Genomic DNA, 20,091 nt, shown 5'->3' on the forward strand with positions numbered 1-20,091 from the left:
TATTACACAACAAATCAGACGGCCACTAAGCCAACCCTGTTCCTCAGGGTTGCTTCAGCCCCAGGCTTTAGTGACCCAACCAAGGGGCAGCAACTCCTTAAAGGGAAGTCCAAGTGTTAGAAAAACAGGTTTTGGGGGAAGAAAGCCGATTCTCAGACTGATCAAATAATTCTAGGTGCACAGACCGTTCCCCCCCTCCCCAGGGCATGCTTTTATGTCCTCCAAGAGCTGAGCAAACCCCACCTCAGGGTCCTACCCTGCTATTCCCTCTGCCTGGAAGGCTTCTCCCCCGGAAATCTGAGGGGCTTGCTCCTGCACCCCATTTAGCTCTCTACTCAAATCTCTTTTTCATTCTTTCAGGTTTTCTGGCCTTTATATGTAAAATATTGACGCCAAAACTCCTTCCTTCTGACAGACACACAAACACGCCCATAGCGCTCATCCCTGCTCTATTTTTTTCTCCTTAGAATCTATCATCAGCTAATATAATATACATCGTACTTCTTTATCTTATCTGCTAGACTGTAAACTCCACAAGGGCAGAGATTTGTGTCTGCGCTCGCAGCTACAGGGCCAGCACTCAGAGCAGCGTCTGCTGTTTAATAAGCACTCAGTAAATACTTGTTGAATGACTAAATCCATCTGGGTTTTAGAGGAGAACAGAGAAATCCTGGAAAACCCCCACAAGGTGTAAGTGTGGCATTCAGGGAAAAAATCTAGAGCTTTGGAGACCCCTATTTGAAGGTAGGCCCAGACTAGATACTTAATCTAGTGAAGGAAGTAATCTAGATTAAAATTTATTCTCACTAAGCCTCATTTGGTTGTTGGTCAAGGGAGAGTATATGCCTCGTGGGATCGCAGTGAGGTCTGATAATAATGTCCGAGCATTGATTTAATACCAGGCTCTGTGCCAAGGACTGTACATGCACTATTCCTTTAATCCCCACAACAATCCCATTAACCCCAAGCAGATCAAAGCGGTGTGCCCAGGGTGATGAAGACAGGAAACGGACAGGTCACAGGACTCCAACCTTCATTTTTGTGTCTCTGAAACCCATGAGCGAACCACCACGTTGGATGCAGAGTGATGCTGGGTGCTGATGGCGAGAAGGTGCCCACACTGTTCCTCAACTTCCCCTCCTGCCTGTGCCCTAGGCACAGTTGTTCCCAACCACCATCCCAGAGGTACTGCTCCTGCTACTGAAAAAGAACCGGGACTGGAGAGCCTGGGTGGCTCAGGTGGTTAAGCAACCAACTTCAGCTCAGGTCATGATCTCACAGCTCGTGAGTTCGAGCCACGAGTCTGGTTCTGTGCTGACAGCTCAGAGCCTGGACCCTGCTTCAGATTCTGTGTGTGTGTCTCTCTCTCTGCCCCTCTCCTGTTTGTACTCTGTCTTGCTCTCTCTCAAAAATAAACATTAAAAAAAAAAAAAAAAAAGAACCAGGACAGCTGAGAACCCAGGACAACCCACACCTGTGGCCCTACCAGCCTTATGACCTGCTGCAGCCTTTCACATTCAAGTGCATGTACTCTCGGCCCTCCTGCCACCAGGATCTTATTTGGCACTGGGCCCTGGTACTTTGTCACTTTTACGTGGAATAAGTGATTTACAGGAAACAATATTTTTACTTGAAATCAATGTATCACTGAAATCGTTCCATTGCTTAACAAGTGGCATATGTTGTTCAACTGAATTTTTTTTTATTTAAGCAAGAAAAAAAACTTTGTGGACACATATAGTTACATATACATACACATAGTTTTAAAATACAAGTTGAAATATTGCCCTGTGTTCCAGCACCAAAAATAGACAAAAAGGGCTTTCAAAACCTAATTTATACACTTCACAAAATTAGCTCTTTTTTTTTTTTTTTTATACATACAAAATGCTCGTGCTGTGCTTTGAACGATGATGTAAGACAAGTTTCAGATTGCTCTTTGCAAGCCCTTCTCCACAAATCCCACCCTGTGGGCAAGAGCAGTCTTGACTTCCAATAAATGAAAGACCTCTTGGGATGGAATCAGCACCATCTTTTCTCTTTTGTACGTTGGATTTTGTAGGAGTGTGGATACTAGAATGTTCTATAAAATAGTTATTAACGAATGCAACTGAGTGATGCAGGGAAGCAGATACTGAAGCAAATATGCAAAATCATTGTGTGGTTTTTTTTGCTGCTCATTAACTTCTGTTTCAAATGGGTGCTCCTTATGTGACTTGTCACTAAGTTATAATTAAGAGAGGGAAAACACAATTTAAAACTCTTCGGCAGCTAAAGCCCCCGCCCCCAGCACAAGTGGTGTTCAGTAAAAAAAAAAAAAAAAAAAAAAAAAAAAAATGTGTTAGCTGCTGACTCAGGAGTTTTCTCACCAGACCTACCCCAACATGCTCGCTGCCTGCACACTCAGAGGTACTCAAACAATCCAGTTAGAAAAAAAAAGTAAAAATTATATTATCCATTGATTTAAAAAGAAGGCAAAGGAGAAGGAGGAGGAGGAGGAGGAGAAGAGAAAGAAGGAGAAGAAGAAGAAGAGGAGGAGGAGGAAGAAAAGGAGGGGGTGGGAGAGAAGGGGAAGGAAAAGGAGAAGGAGGGGGAGGAGGAGGAGAGGAGGAAGAGGAAGAAGCATACAAGTGAATGTTATTACCTCCTTTGGATGTGCTTCCCTAGAACTGCAGGTGGTGGTGCCCGGCTTGCTGGGTCAGAGCAGTGGAAACTCACCAAGGACTCTTTTCTCTGTGCCATACCGCTGCCCCTCACAAGGACTTCTCAGAAAATCCTCACATCTCAGCTAGAAAGATCTCCAAGCTATTGGGTCCAAGCTTTGCCCTTAGCAGAAATCACCACCAGGCTCCCCAGCCAGAGAACAGACAGCACATGTGACACACTGCAGCCAATGGAAGCACCTCACACCCGTTCCCTCCGTGGCCCGTGTGATTGTTGGAATTGTCTTTCTTGTTCTGACCCTCAATTATTTTCCCACCTCCCTCCTTTCCCCATAGCAGCCTTAGAAGAGATTACTGGTAAACATCTCTTTATCTTCCAGATACTCCTGTCTCCTGCAGGTGGTGTTTGTTTTAGGCATCACCAGAAGGGGAAAAAGTGTCTAATGATTTTGAAAGATGGAGAGAAATGTGGTGCCAATGAAGAGAACTGGTATAAGCCCAAGAGTTAAGAAAAGGATTAATCAAGGTTTTAAGGGTCACAAATTGGGCTTAGAGAGAGAGGAAAAAAAGAAAGAAGAGAAAGAAGGAGGAGAAAAGAGAAGGAAGGAAAGAAGAAGGAAAGTAAGAAATAGGAAGGGAATAAAATAACCGGCTAATATTTCCTGAGCACTTACCATAAGGAGCAGAAACAGTTCAAAGTGCTTTACTTGTATTAATTCATTTAATCTTAAAACAACCCTCCAAAAGAAATACTATTCTTATAATTTTGCAAATGAGGAAAAGAAGGCAGAAAGTTTAAGTGTCTTAGTGTGGAGTCTGGGATTTGAAAGCAGGCGGTCTGACTCCAGAGCTAAAGGCTTTGCATACTGCTGAATTTGAAGATCCTCGTAGATGAGAGACTGGGCTGATTCTCAGTAGAGTTGATGTCATGGCCAAGAGCACAGACTTTGCCTGAGCCAGAGCTGGGTTCAGTCCTGGTTCCTCCACTCACCAGAAGTCACTCAATTCTCTTATCTTCAGTTTCCCCATCTTTAAAGAGATAATAATAGCCTTTGGTTCATGGGGTGATTGTAAGGATTACATGGGCTAAAAACATTTAGCACGGTGCCAGAACACAGAATGTACTAGATACATTTTAGTTTTTGTCCCATGTAATCCTCACAAGGACCTTATAAAGGATGTGTTGTCCCATCTCACAGATGTGAAAAATGAGACTCCAAGAGGTATCCAGCCTCCCAAGGTCATATGCCTAATAAGGGGTTGTGCTGAGGAAGAACAGGAAAAAGAGAATGGAGAGGGGAGGAAGAAGAAAAGAAGGAGTGACCAGGCTCCAAGTGGGACAAAAGAGAGAAATGTAAGGAGAGGAAAATGGCGGCTGCTGTGGTGAATGCCACTCTATAGTTACCTCAGGTGGACTCAGAATGACATCTTTAATTCATACAAGGTTATTTCACTCACCATGTGCTCTCCTTTCGTTCAGATTGGGTCTCGTGGTAACACATGAGCAAGTCTGGATGCCCACCAAATCCCTTAAAGAATTATCCCTAAACCTTGGTATCTCAACATACAAAGTCAGATCATATGTATAGTTAAAGAAAATCCATCACTGTATTTCATATATTCAACCTGAGCATCTCCTTCTTACCTGCAGAGCAATGTTTCATTAACTTACTTATCCAATATGAATTACTGCATAAGCATAAAACAAAATATTATATCACCTTTTATAGTGTCTAGCCCTTTTTTCATAAAATTTAGTTACAAGTTAGTAATGTAACTCCAGTGAGAGCAAAATAATACACAAATTTAGTGTGTAAATTATAGTTACACACTAATATACATACACTACCTTTATTTCTTATTGCTGCTATGACACATTACCACAAACTTAGTGGCTTAAAATAAGATAAATGTATTACCTTATAGTTCTTGAGGTCTTAAGTCCAAAATAGGTCTTATGGAATAGATACAAGTGTCAGCAGATTCATACTCCTTCTGGATGATCTAGGGGAGAATCTGTTTCTTTGCCTTTTCCAGCTGCTAGAGGCCATCTGCATTCCTTGGCTAGTGGCCTCTTCTTCCATTTTCAAAGCCAACAACATAGCATCTTCCAATTTCTCTAACCCCAACCCTACTTCTGTCACCCATATTTCTGTCATCATATCTTTTAACTCTGATCCTCCTGCCTTCTCCTTTAAAGACCCTTATGAGTATATTTGGTCCATGTAGAATCCAAGATAACCGCCCCCCCCCCCCCCATCTCAAGATTTCTAACTTAATTATACTTGTAAAGTACCTTTTCCATGTAAAGTAACATATTCACAAGTTCTGGGGATTAGGACACGAACATCTTTAGGGGATCATTATTCTACCATAATATACTACCTAATTTTTTCAGCTCGATGACTTTTAATAATGTGTAGAAACTCAGGACCCAATGTCTTCATCAGTAGATACTGCTGCATCACTATCACTTTCCAGAGGAATCTAAAACTTGATGCAAGAGCCCAGGGCAGGTGCCATTGAAGGTCACTCTTGGTTCAGGCTATAAAAATTCCTGATAAATTTTGTTCAATATTGTCCTAGATATTTTCACCATTAGAAAAAAAAAAATAAGTGCAACCATTCTCAGTTTTTCTATTTGAATATTTAAATTTGCACGTTAATAAAAATCACTGATTCTAAACCCTTTTAGGTTGCCAGAAACCCATTTCTACTTTATATTTCGAAAGAGACAGCCAAGGGCTTCCATGACTAATTCAGATGGCCACATTTGCACTGCTTTCCTGAGCAGAACAATCTTCCCAAACGATCAGAGGAGCTCCTGTCTACCTGGTCCTATCAATGGTTAGAAGTCTTAGAAATCACACCTTTAGACTTTCTATGTGACCATGCAGCATGGAAGCATGGTTCCTGGACTTAAGGATGAAACTAAAATTTGGACAAAACAGGAAGAGTCTGTGGTAACAGTCTATGTAAAAGGAGGAGACCAGATGTAGCATTTGGATCATGTGGGAGAGGCTGGAGTTCTCACTGGTTAGCCTTTTATGGTTTCCGATGGGGGCCATTCTGCCTCCCTTGGGGATATTTAAAACAGTTAGGGTGTCTTGATGGGCGGGGGAAGGGGGAACTACCTGCATACGTGAGGAAGGAGGCCAGGGTCTCTAAACTCAGTGCATGGGACACTCCTCTAACTATGATAAATTGTCTCACCAAAATGCTCACAGCATTCCTGTTGAAAAGCAGATGGTCCTCTTCCTGTGTCTCCTCCTCCTCATCCATATTTACTTTCTTCAATCACCTCTACTCCTCATTCCCCTAGAGGCCTACTGCTTTCAGCATTAAAGGATATTTAAGCTCTAGTTTTTGTATTCTAGCAAAAGCAGTTAATACCTCAAACAATGCTATATGATAACTTAGGTGAAAATGCCACTAGTTTGTAACGATTAGCAGTTGTCCACAAGGCTAGAGTAAAACCAGGAGAGGCTCTGAATTCTAAAAAAGATGGTTATTCCTCTCCCCCATGTAATTAAAAAAAAAAAAAAAAAAGACACTAAACCATAATGTAAGTAAACCTAACTTAGGTAGGAAAGTTCTTTTTCTTTTTCTTTTTTTTTTAAGTTTATTTATTTTGAGAGAGAGAGAGGGAGAGAGGGAGAGCACATGCAGAGGAGGGGCAGAGAGAGAGGGAGGGAGAGAGAGGGAATCCCAAGCAGGCTCCACACTGCCAGCACAGAGCCCAACATGGGGCTCGAACCCACAAACTGTGAGATCATGACCTGAGCTGAGTCAGACTGTTTAACTGACTGAGGCACCCAGGCGTCCCTAACTTAGGTAGAAAGGTTCTTCATGTGGTAACTACTATAATTTTTAAAAATAAATAGCAAATGCTTTAAAATTTATTTTCCTCATTTCCTTTGCCTTTCTATTTGGAAAGGCAAATTAGATGAAAATTAAAAAGAACTCTTCATTCTGAATCTACTTATTTAGTTGTTGGTGATTCAAAGTGATTGGAAAGCAAGCTACTTGATGGATTCCTTGCAGAATTCCAGTTCTGGCTCCATCACTTACTAGCTAGAGGACTTTGGGTAAGGTGCTGAATATGTCTGTAATATGGGAATAATGAAATATGCCTAATGGTTTGAAAGAATTAAATGAAACCATGTGTTGCTTTGTATATTTTCATAAGTGCCCAGAATATTATAGCTATTAATAATATTACTATATTTTCAGTGCTAGGTATATTTTAGCTATGAATAGTATTCTTTTGTTCCACTCCCACCATTCCTCCAATATTCATTTAACACCTTTGAATTCCTACAGCGTGCCAGTCCTTGTGCTAAATCCTAAGCAAATAAAGATAGGGGCACCTGGGCGGCTCAGTCAATTGAGCTTCGGACTCTTGATTTTGGCTCAGGTCATGATCTCACACTTTGTGGGATCAAGCCCCCTATCGGGCTCTGGGCTGGGTGTGGAACCTGCTTAAGATTCTCTTTCCCTCTACCACTTGTGGGCTCTCTCTCTCAAATAATAAATATAGATGATAGATGATATAGATAGATGATAAATAGACGACAGCTCTGACCTCATAGTTTGTAATCTAAAAGGTAAACAAGTTTATAAATAAGCAAATGCAACAAAGTGCCATAAATTCCTTGATTTACAAGAAAAAAGGGCTCAGGGCGCTTAGGTGGCTGTCAGTTAAGCCTACTCTTGACTTCAGCTGAGGCCATGATCTCATGGTTCATGAGTTTAAGCCCCATATCAGGCTCTGCACTGACAGCACAGAGCCTGCTTGGGATTCTCTCTCCCTCTCTCTGGCCCTCTCCCCCACTCACACTCTTTCTCTCTCAAAATGAATAAATAAACTTTAAAAAAAAAGCTACATAGACTACAGTGGGGGAGCAAAAATTATGGTCAATTCTGAAGACTCAGAAATGTTTACAAAATTCATTAAAAAATGTTCATGACTTTTAGAGTATTTTCATTTAACTCAAAAGCAACAGCTTTCATCCAGATGTGCAATGCATAGTACATGAAATTATGTTGTAGGGAATGTTGGCAAATACTTCTTGAAATACCATATTGCCTGAGAATTCTTTTCTGAACTCTTAATAGTAAGATGACATTCAGATAAGAAAATAAGTTGGCCAACAGCTATAAGATACTACTGATTATATCTGTGCATTTTGATTTCAGAAATTGAGTTAAGGTATAAACAAAGGATGTGTTTGGAAATCAACTGAAATGTGGTATGCATACGTACATGCGGGCAAGGGTATTTGGGAACTAGTTCATTCTCTTAGCATTGAATACCTAATGAACTGATTTGACTTCCAGTCTCACACTGCCTACTTGCCATGCCAAAGCTAATCTGTGTCCTTTTCCACCTTCTCATTTTTCCAAATATTGATGGCTTCCTCCATTCCTAGAAAACAAATTCAAACTGGTTCACATGGCACTTCAACCTTTAGCAAGTTCCTACCTCTCGATCCTCAGCCCTCTGTACTATCTCATGCCCTTGTCTCTCAGCCCCCATGTACATGAATCCTTTCCAAAGATCTTCATCCCTTCTTTGGAGTATTACTGTATTTACCAATTCTATTATCTATTGCCATTTATTGCCAATTTGATTTTTTCTTATGCAACTTTTATCTGCTTATCTCCCAGCCAGAAGCACAAGTTCTTTAAAGAAATTCTTTATATGAGAGACTACATTTATCACAGTCCTGAACTCATATAACCAAACTAATGTAGTAATGTACTCTTGGGTTAGTAGTTCCAGATGATCATGTAATAGTAAAACATTTAATAATCCATATTAGTAACTATGCTTACAAATAGCAAGTACCAAAAGAGGCAGGTTAACCTATAATTATATAACATGTGAGCTTAATATTTGTAACAAAAACATTTCACAGCCACTGAATATTTCATGTTAGTGAGCCTTTGCAGTGTTAGCCCTTCAATTTCGGTTGCAATTTTTGCCCACATTTTTTTTTCCTTCCCCATTACCATCCTATAACCTGGTCACTCTGTGCACTAGCAACACTTAAGTTAAGCTGCAATTTCCCTTTAAATACCTTAAGTCTACATAACCCAGCCTAGTATAGGAGGGGAGGCCACATGCACAAAATGATGAAGTAGATATTAAAATTAGTTTATTTTTCTACTTGACATTTAATAAATGAGAAGAAACACAGTAGTCTGTCTCATAAAGAACATTTATAATACATAACAATCCATAAAGCCTCATGGTGAGGTAGGAACAGCTTTGGAAAACAACGCACAGTCATAAAACATACAAAAAGTCAGGTAAAATGTTGCAGCACTAAAGGACATTTGATCTGCATCTGCATTTAATGAGATGATACTTGCATTTAACTGTGCCACATCTGGCCCAAAGGACAGGCTATGGTTGACACAAAACAACACAACATGGAAGTTTCATAAAGAATCACAGAATACATTGATACACTTCATTGTGCTGTTTCAAGGCAGAACCATAACAGGGCAATTTGTGTCTTTTTATATATAGCCACATAACAATTGTATGTTACATTCCCTTCAGCATCTTTTTGCCAAAGACACTGGACCACAAAATTTTTGGTTTAAAAGTTTAAAGTGAATGACATACAAAAGGCTCCTGTGCCAGTGAAAAGGACCGCTAAATATTCCAGAGCTTGTTAGTACGACAGAATAGCATTGCCACATAATATTGGTAGCGCTACATGAAAATAGTGCTATTACAATTCCCATTTCAGGTGGCCAAACACTGTATTTGACAGTTTTCCACTGAAAAAAACAACAAAAAACCCTCCACCTTCCCAAGAGTTTTAACACTGTTTTAGGACTTAACTGAAACTCTATTAAAATAAATATTTCCATATTGTAGAATTATTCTCCATATTTGTGTATGTGTGAACATCTTAAGACAGCAGGTAAATGACATTTATATCATTCAAACGATATCTGCTTATAAACAGTGAAAATCTTCAACTCAATACCGGTTAGCCTACTAAATACTTCACACTAGGTTCCATAGGCCATTTCCCCCCAAACTTTCAAAAATTCAAAATTAACTGGGCATGTTAAAACAAGATACAAACATGTTATAACCATAGTCTTCTACCTATTGAGATTTTTCAAGGTGCTCTTGATGGAAATTTTTCCTATTCAAATTACATACCTTAGTTATCCAGACATTGTTTTCTAAAACGCTAAAATTCATACACCAAAGCTTTTGTCCTTTTTTGACTTTTTTAAAAGGTCCTGGTCCATATTTTTACAATGCAGATGCCCTTCAAAAAAAACCTTTAAACAATCATAGAAGCTATAAGGTGACAGTGGAGAATGAAATCACTCTCATCACTAAGGCGGCATTTGGCTTGGAAAAATTTGCGTTGGTTTTAATTCAGGCACATGCAGCACCTCCTTTTCACGAAACCGAGACAACAGACAAGTTTCTAAACACATATTCTAAACACACTGATCTTGCTCAAATATAAAAGAGCCAGCAGGAGAGATGCACCTCCTAAAATTGATGCATTGCTATAAAAAGCATATTTAAATATTGGGTTTAAGTCTCCTAATAATTCAGGGTATTCCCCTCATTTTCTTTCAGGGAGGAATAAGCTATTTTGGAAAAGACACTTAAATCCCACAATATTTAAATATAAAAGCATTTTTTAAAAGATAATGCTAAAAATGGGTTAGAAAGTGCATTGTAAAGAAATAAATAATTCTCTGCTAAAACTCAAAAGGTGAGTCAGTGCCCACTGATTTTGCTATTATGACAAAGTCCTCTGAAAAAAGAATTCTGTGGTACCACTTTGTTACATATAAGCTACTTAAAAATTACGCAAAGTGAAATAACTGAAATCTAAAGGCTTTTACCTTCAAAGCACTTTTGGGGAAAAAAAAAAAAGCCCTTGTTCCATGCCTGTACACCATTAAAACAAAAACAAAAACTCAGTTAGCTGATGTCTTTATATGTTGTACAACCTTTAAGAAAGACCCAATAGAGCATTTGTAAAGAAAACCCCACTGAATGTATTTTACCAATTATCCTATTGTATACATTGTTACCAAAATGTTTCTGTAACATAGACTGTTTTAAGATCTTAATGAAATGTTTTGTAGTTTTAAGTGTTAAGTCAGGAATGTACATGATAACAGTACAGTTTCAAGCTTTCTTTCTCGTTTACCCAAATTAGGAGATTCCCAAATTTCATGTTTAAAAAACTGTTTTGCAAAATTCAAAGTAACTTCCAGTTTAGGAATTGAATTACACAATTATCAGATAAGAGTATTAAAAGATCAAGATGTATTGCAAATTGGCAGGTTATGGTTTTGGCCCATTATAGCAAATGTGAACTTACAAACGGTGTTCCTAAAATTACCTCATTCTCATTGGAAAAATCGGCTGTTCTTAAATAGGCCCATTGCCAGCAATAGGCTTAGACTAGAAAAAAACACACCATCCACCACAAAAGATCCCTTTAAAAAAGTTAACTGCCCAATGCCGATGCCTTCATCTTAAGACCCATTAAACAATGAATTATTTCAAATCCCAAAAGACAGCCACCCCAAAAGTAGTCAGCTATAAAAGTTACTGAAGTAGTCAGGATACCTTATTTCTAGAAAAATAGAGCTATACATGATAACCGACACTCCTATTCATCCTTTTGAGGACAAAACTCTAGTTTCTTCACAAAGCATAGCCCCTCTCTGTCAAGAAAAATATAACTTAACTAGCCTTAAATAATATTTGTGTATGGATTTGAAACCCACAGCAACAATGTCATAGCCAGGAACATCCTGTGTAGATACTGTGGCAATCTTACAAAATAGACCACTATTAGAAGATCCGAGATAGGTCAAGACTGGATGACCTACAGAATCTTAATGATTAATTTTGCCTTCGTTAACTTTGCTTTCTAAGACTTTAGTATCCAAATTGCATTAACCCTTAGATTTCTTTTCTCTCCCCCCTAAGTCAGTGGCTCTGGGCAAAGCACAAGAACTGCTGGTTGTGCTCGAAAAAAGCTGTTTGGATCCATTCATGATTGGTCACCATGAAACGACTAACGTTAAGTTTTTTGTAAATATCTACAACTGAAAAGATTACATGAATAAGCTTGCCATTTAACAGGTAATTATTAGGTTAGCTTTAACGGCCTTAAAAATACTTACTGTATATATTTCGTAAGCCAACTTTCAGCTCAATGTTCTAATGGCAATCTTTCAAAGAAAGTGATGCTGGTGAACATGTCCACATTTTAGACTAACTTTGGTAAAAGAAGATATGAGTTAAGATTCTCCAAATAATTTAGAAATGCAGTCTGAATATTAACTTACCACAATCTATATATTTAATTTGGTGAACCTTCTTCCCTGCTCTTACTCTTATATGCCCTATCATATGTAAACTATAGTTCAACTTGTTAATTATCTCAATTGTTTATTAGAATAATACTCAGCAAGACAGAATCCAGGACAGTAACTGATCTTTAGTATCGTAAATACCCCATGTGAAGAAAAAGGGGAGCCTTTCCTAATAATATCCATGAGTCATTCTTAAAAACATGCTGCCATTATGCTACGTAATGATCTCAGAGGGCAAATAAATATTACCCGAAACATCAAAGGAAACGAACCTGTTGATGATTTTCAAAGTTTAGTGATTCTAATTCTAATAAATAAAGTATAACACTGGGGGAAAAGAAAAGCAGAGAAATTCCAGTAACAATTTTAATTTATTTATCCCCCTAATTAATTTTTTACCATGGAAAAACTGGAAATCAAATGTCATTATGTTATATAAGGTTTATACTTTAAACAAAAATGTAACATAGTGTTAAAACTGGCTTTCCAAAATTGTTACAGCATAGCTGTACTCTGCACTAATAATCACAAAGTTGTAATATAGAACTATGTTAAGCAGTCCCATTATGTTCTTACAAAAATAGAATTAAACTGTGTGACCAGACAAGGACTTCAATTACACTACTTGGCAAACTTAGAATTTCAATGGAGTCTTTTTCCTCTTGCAGTTTAAAGCAAAAGTCAAATACCACATCTTTCTCAAGACTCACAAAGATGATTCAGGTTGTTTGTTTGGCATTTTTTTAATCTCTATCACAACAGCAGGGATGCTTTCAGCTTTAGTCCTCTTGGGCTTCTTCTCTAGATTGTCGCTAAGTTCTAAACAGGAAATGCTAACTGTCGGGGCCTTTTCTGCATCCTTTCCAGAAGGGGCTTGTGGCCGGGTCCCACAACATTGCTTCAAAGCACACTGAGTTCTGCAGGCAAGTTCACATGGGACTACACTTGATTTAGAGCCTACACTAGCAAATTCAGGCTGGATGGTAGTAGCGTGAATTCCGTGATTATGAAAAACGTCCTTAATGATTTTGGCCACCTGCATGTATGATGTCGGGTCTTCACATTTTATGTGAGCAGTGGCAATGATTCTGCTTCCAGCCAGTTGCCAAACATGTAATTCATGAACTTCCTCAACTCCTTCAACATCTCGAAGTTCTTTTATCAAATTTTTGATATCAATTTGTTTAGGAACAGTTTGTAGAAGAATAAGAGCAGATTCCTTAAGTAACGGATAAGTTGTGTAAAGAAGTATACAAACCATTACAATGCAAAGAGTTGGATCTAAATATAGCACCCAGCAAGGACCAGCTTCATAAACTGTTGCATGAGTACTATTAATTATTTCTACAAATGCTTTGCAGGGGTCAGGGATACATGGATTCACACAAAACTCCCCTTTAGGACAACCCTTCCAAGAAAAGTAAAAGACCAAGGCATTTACTACTACAATCACTGAACCCAAAGCATCTCCAAAGACATGCAGGAAAACTCCACGCATGTTAAGTTGTCCAGCCTTATTATCATCTTCCAATTCCATATGGTCAGTTTCTCTGATAAGATTCCCATTCACTTGTACTTCCACTGCATCATTTCTGGACTTTTCTGGATCTACAAAGAAAGAAAACTGCTGTATCAAATACATTTAAAGTGTTTACACACACATCCTCATCTAACTCCATCTTAGTCAAGGAGGTGAACATTTTTCATAAAATATGATTTAAAAATGTGCCTAGGGCAGTTTAATATATAAACTGACATACTGGGAATGAGCCAGGGCAAAATGGCCAGGGCTAAATCAAGTTATTAAGAAGACACTACATTTCCCCATCCTCCTAACCACTCTCCTATCTGCCCGCCTCCCCCCAAAATTTCATCTTTTCTGTGGGGGTGGGAACATTCCACTATACTTTTTGGCATATACAAACAGAAAATATAAAATTTAATGCGATCCCCCATAAATTAAATGCCACGGTGCCTGATCTGACACACAGCTCTAGTCACTCTTTGTCATTAAGGTGTAGTGGCTAACTTTTAAACTTTTATCATGAATGTAAACCATAGAGTATCTTGGTGGAGAGGGTTCAGAAACTAAAAAATCAACAACACAAACCCATCAACAATCATAAACTTCAGGAAAAGCCGCAATAAATGACCACTATCTACCCTACTAGCTCTTAAACCAAATGTATCCATCTTTGAAAGGAATTACTGTATGCACACCAGAGCAGCTTAATTTTCTTTGCAATAACACCTTGAAGAGCATGGGTGAGGGGAAATTCAATCGTTTATTAAACCTTTTCAAATGTACAAGTTGAATGTCATTAACACGACACCCTGCATCTTGAAAACAGCAACAACTGTCTGTGTAGCATCATACTACCAAGCAAATAAATGTAAATGAAAAAAAAAAAATCGGAAGGAAATACACCAAATTGTCAATGTCTTTGAGCCTGGGTAGTTGGACTTGGGTTGATTTCCTTTTTCCATCGCCTTTCAATATTTTCCAAATTACCTTCAGGAGCAATAATGTTTAGAATGAAAAGCATACAGTAAAAAATAAGATTAATAAGTGGCCATCACTTTTATTTTAGGATGATTTTGAAAAGTCCTCAGTGAAATGTCAAACACGACCAGACAGGTCCTAAACCTAGGATTGTCAGGATTAGGCTTCGACTTTAGACAACTAACTGAAACACACATTGCTGTTCATGAAAGAAACCTCCAACCAGGGTTTTGAGCTCGGCAAAGTCCAAGGCTAGCTGGCTCTGAATACCGTACTGAGAAACTTGCTTAAGGGGCCTAAGAACCGCTCGGGCAGGGCAAGGTTTCAAGTAGCCACCGACCAAGCATGAACTAACTGGGGGTTCTCTCCGTTTCCCAAGAGGGCCAAGAAATTTAATCAGGAAGCGCTTTTGATCCTGTGAAAACCAAAAGCAGGCAGTCTCTTGTAAGGGCAGCCAAGTGCGGCTGTGGACTGCGGCGGGCTGACGGTCACCTCCTGAGCCTTTTCCCACTCCCCAAACCACAGTCCCCACCGACACCCCAGCCGCGCCCCCACCCCCGCCCCGGCTCCCAGCACCCGGCTGAGAGGGGTCCTATTTCCTCGTGTGCCCCGCGGGTGCGGGACCCGGAGGGCGAGGGGAGGAGGCGGCGCGGCGCCGGCCGGCTCGGGCACCAGGGGGCGTGCGGGCCATCCCGCCCCGGGCCAGCCTAGGGTCCCGGTTTCTCCTGACCCAACCACCTGCGGCGGCCACTCTCTCCTCTCACCTGGCCGGTCCAGTTTCAGCCCGTTGGAGCTGCTGCTATTGGACACTAGGGTGTTGGTCTCCTCCTGCTCGGGCCTCTGCTCGCCTGGGGTCACGCTGTTGTCGCTGCTCCCGGTGCGGTTGCTCTTGCCGCGGGCCCCCTTGGGGTGGCCGTGACCCCCGTGCGAGTGGCCGTGGCCGGAATCGTTGCCGAAGCCGCTGTGATGGTGGAAGAGGCAGAGCCCCATCACGTTGACCAGCAGCCCGGCCACGCCGACCCCGAGGACCACCAGCGGCTGCTGCATCTCGTGCGGTTCGATGAAGCGCTCGATGGCCTCCAGCAGGATGGCGAAGCAGAGGCCGGTCAGGAAGATGGCGTTCACCAGAGCCCCCATCACTTCGGCCCGGATCCAGCCGAACGTGTTCTTCTGGGTGGCGTGGGTCCGCCGGGCGAAGCGCTCAGCCACCAGCGCCACCACCAGCGCCAGCACGTCCGACAGCATGTGGAAGGAGTCGGAGAGCATCGCCAGGGACGAGGTCACCCGGCTCACCACCACCTCCAGCACCATGAACATGAAGGTCAGCATCAGCATGCACAGCAGCCGGCCCCGGTTCCGACCCCAGCACCCCATGGCTGCGGCTCAGGGGCCCGCCGAGCGCGGCCCGGCGGCTACACTGGCGGTGGCGGCGAGTCGCCGGCGGCCGGCGACCGGGCGACTGAGGCGGGAGGGCCGCGCGGGTCTCTCGCCGCCCGACCGGGCCGCTGGGGAAACCGCTGACGGGCCTCCGCGGCCGGACGGGGGCGAGCCCGGGGGTCAAGCCGCCGAGCCCCCGCGCCTGCGGGCGTCCCCGGCGGGCCGGCGGCGCGCAGCTCCTCAGGCGTCCGTCCTCGGAGCCGGCGCGGAGGCCCGGCTCAGCCCCAGCAGTCCCCACACCCACAGAGGGGCGGCGGAGGCCGAGGCGGCGGAGGCCGAGGCGGCGGCGGCGGCGGCGGGGAGCTGGGGCTCCCGGAGTCCGGGGACGAAGAGCCGGAGCAGGAGCAGGAGCAGGCGGGCGGCGGGGGCGGGCGACGGGCAGCTCCGCGCTACGAAGGCTCCGAGCATCTGCAGGCTCTCCGCGCAGGTCTTTCCCTTGCTGGTCTCCTCCGCTGTGGCTCGGACCCGGGAGCCGACGCCTGAAGAGCTAAAAAGGCGGCGGCCACGGCAGCTGCACTCGGCCCGGTCTCCGGCGCCTTCTTCGCCCCCCCTCCTTTGCAGACGGTTTACAAAAAAACTTTGCTTTGCACTCGGAACCCCCGTTTTCACACGGACCCGAGCGTGACAAGGCCTCGACGCCCCGCCCACCAGGCCCGGCACGCTTCCCCATTGGCCAGGGCCCCCTCACGACAGCCTCGGCACCCCGCCCATCTGCGCTTGCTATTGGATGGAAGACCGGAGGGGCGGGAAGGGGCGGTGTCGGGGCTCCAACAGATGGGGGCGGGGCCTTTCCCTCCGGGAGCCGGGCGTGGGCCGGGGGCCGCGGCCGGGTGCAGCGGCGGGCGTCGTGGGGGAGGGTTGGGGGCGCGGGCCGCGTGCAGCTGGGGGTGGGGGAGAGGGGGAGGGGCAGGGCAGGCGGGGTCCCCCAGCAAGGCGGGGCCGCTCCTCCGGCCCTGCGGGTCCTCGCAGCACCCCTCACGCCTACTGGGGCCGGGCAGCAAACAGACTTTGATCCTCCGAGCTGAGTCCACGTGGTGAGGCAGGAGGGAAGGGAGGCTGGGGAGACAAGTTGACCTAAGTAAAGCCATTTTGGTATTTAGGCTGACCCTTAACCTAAAAGTCAGCAGGTCATAAAAAGTCACAAGATCCCACTCATGGAAGACCACAAGACCGGACTCCCTCTGGCAGTAAAAGTCATAGAGGCTGGACATTCTTAAAATTGCTCCCTGTGGGTAATTCCACAACCCTAAGACAACAGAGAAACTAACCGCTCGGTGTAAATGATAAACTTGAAGTTTAGGAATAAGCCCCTCCCGTATGTTAGCTGATTTTGAAAAACTTATAAAACCTTTCTTTAGAGGCGGAGGGGGGTCCTCTTCCTCACCTGGGAGGAGAGACGGCTGCTTTGTCCGGAGAGTAGCTCCCTTCTCACTTCTATGCTTGATACACCTTTGTCCCTTTCTCTAAATGGCTTGCCCTCTAATTTTTTCTCCGCAAAGCCAAGACCCCGCCTGGCGGGTGGCCTGAGACCCTCCCTCTGGGCTTCCACGGGCCTGCATCCAGTAGAAGAGACCAGAGACCGCGCCCGCTGTGTGACAGACTGCATCCAGGGAGGGGCCTAGAGGGGGAGCCCGTGGGTACGGGACTCCCGGGTTGGGGTGGGGTGTGGTGCGTGTCCTGTCAAAGAACCGGGATGAGGCCTCATCCGTAAAGGAGTGCTGCATGAACTTGGGACTGCTCAACACCGAGCTGAGGAGTTAGACCTTAGGAGCAGTCTCGCAAGCGGCGAGAACTGAGTCTTTGTAAATATATCAGTAAATATTTACACCTATCACCACCATCCCTAGGAGACCTTGTGTAAAGGCAGATATTTCTGTCACTGATTATCTAAGGACAGTTTAGGCTACAGACTTCAAGCAGGGGCAACCTGGGTTCTGGTGCTGGCTTTGTCACTAGCCAGCTGTGTGACTTTCGAAGAGTCCACTAATCTCTCTAGACCTGTTTCTTCAAACATAAAGGATTGGGCAAGAGGATCTCTTCAGATTCTTTCTGACTCTAAAATTCTAAGGCTCTATGATTGAACAAACATTTTATTTATGGACTACAAATAGCCAAACCCTGTGTTGGTTGCTATGGGGAAGGGGAGGGGCGGTTGAGAATAAGGAAGAATGCGCTTAGTCCGGTGGAGGTAAAATATAAACGTATAAAATGTTTAAATTACAATGAAATACTCAATAACTTGTACCAACATGAATTTAGAGTGCAAACATATGCACTGAGTGGAGATTAGTTCATCTGGAAGTGAAGAGTTCCCGATCCTAAAGTAGAGGGGTGGCTGGAATCAGGTAACCTAAGCCAGACCCCTGAAAGGCCTCACCACAGCCCCTGAACAGGAGGAAGAACCCCCACTGTTTTGGACAAAACAAGACAAAGGCAAAGCTAGCCAGTGCCTCAGGATCTATACATAAGGCTAGTTTGGAGCCTTGTTATTTTGCATTAAAAAAATATATTTCTATTTTCCCCCTATTTGTATGTGGTGTGTTTCTCATTTTCCCCATCCACACTACAGAGCTGGATCCTCATCTATTTCTGTTCTGCAGTAACAGAAAAGAATGGAGAAAAGTTTCCAAGACATTATAAAGGAAGAATTGATAGGATTTGATGATTAATTGGGAGGGTGAAAACTAAGGAGGAGAATTTAACAAAGGTAGTTCAAATGTTTTAACCTGACAGGGAAAATCCTGCACTAAGCAGGTGAAGTTGGGAGGGAAGGGAGCTGATTTTAAGGGGAAAATACTGAGGCTGTTTTTAATGTGCTAAATTTGCAATGAAATCTGGATGGTGGCAGTAGTAAGGAGTGGGGAGATGAGTCTTGGCACTTCATAATCTCCCCTCCTTTGGTATGGACAATGGACATTTATCTGATCCTGTTGTGTAAACACAGCTTCAAATCTCCTTCCAACCAGCACCTCCTATAGAGAAATTAGGGAGCCCCTTTTGGGTCAAGACATCCTGTGGAAATGGTTGGAATACCATTTTGCCGCCTCTTGGGAGCTGTTGTGTCCCTTTATTTAAAAAATAGATTTATCCAAATGTGAGAATTTAATGCCCAAAGAGGAACCAGTAAGGAGATGTAGAAGGCAGCAGCACTCAGCAAACAGGACAGCCATCCCTTCAGTACCTAAGCAGACAGAATTGGAAGATGTTTAGACCCATATAAAAACAGGCTCGTAGGTTCAGTTCAACCCGATAGTCACTCATGAGAACCCATCTGGTGCAGACTTTTCTTTCTCTTGTAAGCCATTTCACAATGTGCTTTATCCTCACATACAAAGGAGGGGATGGATGGGGAGGGAGCTACATTTTCCAGGGTGTAAAAAGTTGTAATCATGCACTCCACAAAGAGTAATCCCACTTACCTGACCGCAAAACATTTCAGTCAAATAAACTTTTCTTCCCCCTAGCGCTGTGTAGTCTAAGTACTTTGGTAGCTAGACTGATACTTATCCTTTTTCAGCTGATAGCCCTTGCACAGTGTTAACACAGCCACAAGTGGGTTAAAATAAAAGAAAGCCATGGAATTACTCACCAACAACCCTGGAGGTTGTGGCCCCTAGTTGAATAAAATGGTTTGGCTTCTTCTTCCTAAATCTTGAGAACTCTCCTGATAATTTGCTTAGTATCCAAACTGACTAAACTCAGCATACTTTAAAGATGAGAGAATAATGCTCCTTTTGGAAAGAGACTGCCAATTTGAGTGAAAAATCAAATGTGTAACACAAACTGCAATCTCAAAGCCCTCTAAAGACCTCATCCTGCTCTCAATGCCAAGCTCCTCCAACCTGCAAATTATCAATCCAAAATGTAGCTTGGTTGCAAAGGATTCTTGCAAAAAAAACAAAAACAAAACAAAACAAAAAAAAACCCACAAAAAAACCAACAACCACCCTGCTAAATACTAACACACCTCTGAATCTTGCTTATCAAAAATCATGACTGCAAGCATGGAAAAGAAGAAAACCAGATTACATTTGACTTTAGTTAACAGTAAATCACATCTAATGTTCAATCTTAAAGCAAAAATGATGGGGGGAATGGATC

General features: G+C 42.9%; 1 protein-coding gene across 1 annotated transcript; it reads right to left on the bottom strand.

Annotated features, from left to right (window-relative positions):
• Positions 1-8,807: 8,807 nt before the first annotated feature.
• On the bottom strand, positions 8,808-16,580 carry SLC30A1 (solute carrier family 30 member 1). The gene is made up of 2 exons (XM_025921220.2): positions 15,318-16,580; positions 8,808-13,658 (listed from the first exon to the last, which is right to left on the bottom strand). The coding sequence occupies exons 1-2, from the start codon at positions 15,925-15,927 to the stop codon at positions 12,757-12,759; spliced, it is 1,512 nt and encodes a 503-aa protein (XP_025777005.1). The 5' UTR covers positions 15,928-16,580; the 3' UTR covers positions 8,808-12,756.
• Between the last annotated feature and the right edge of the window lie 3,511 nt (positions 16,581-20,091).

The sequence above is a fragment of the Puma concolor genome, chromosome E4 (assembly GCF_028749965.1).
Source record: "Puma concolor isolate L17-30 chromosome E4, mPumCon1.1.hap2, whole genome shotgun sequence".
Classification (NCBI taxonomy): domain Eukaryota; kingdom Metazoa; phylum Chordata; class Mammalia; order Carnivora; family Felidae; genus Puma; species Puma concolor.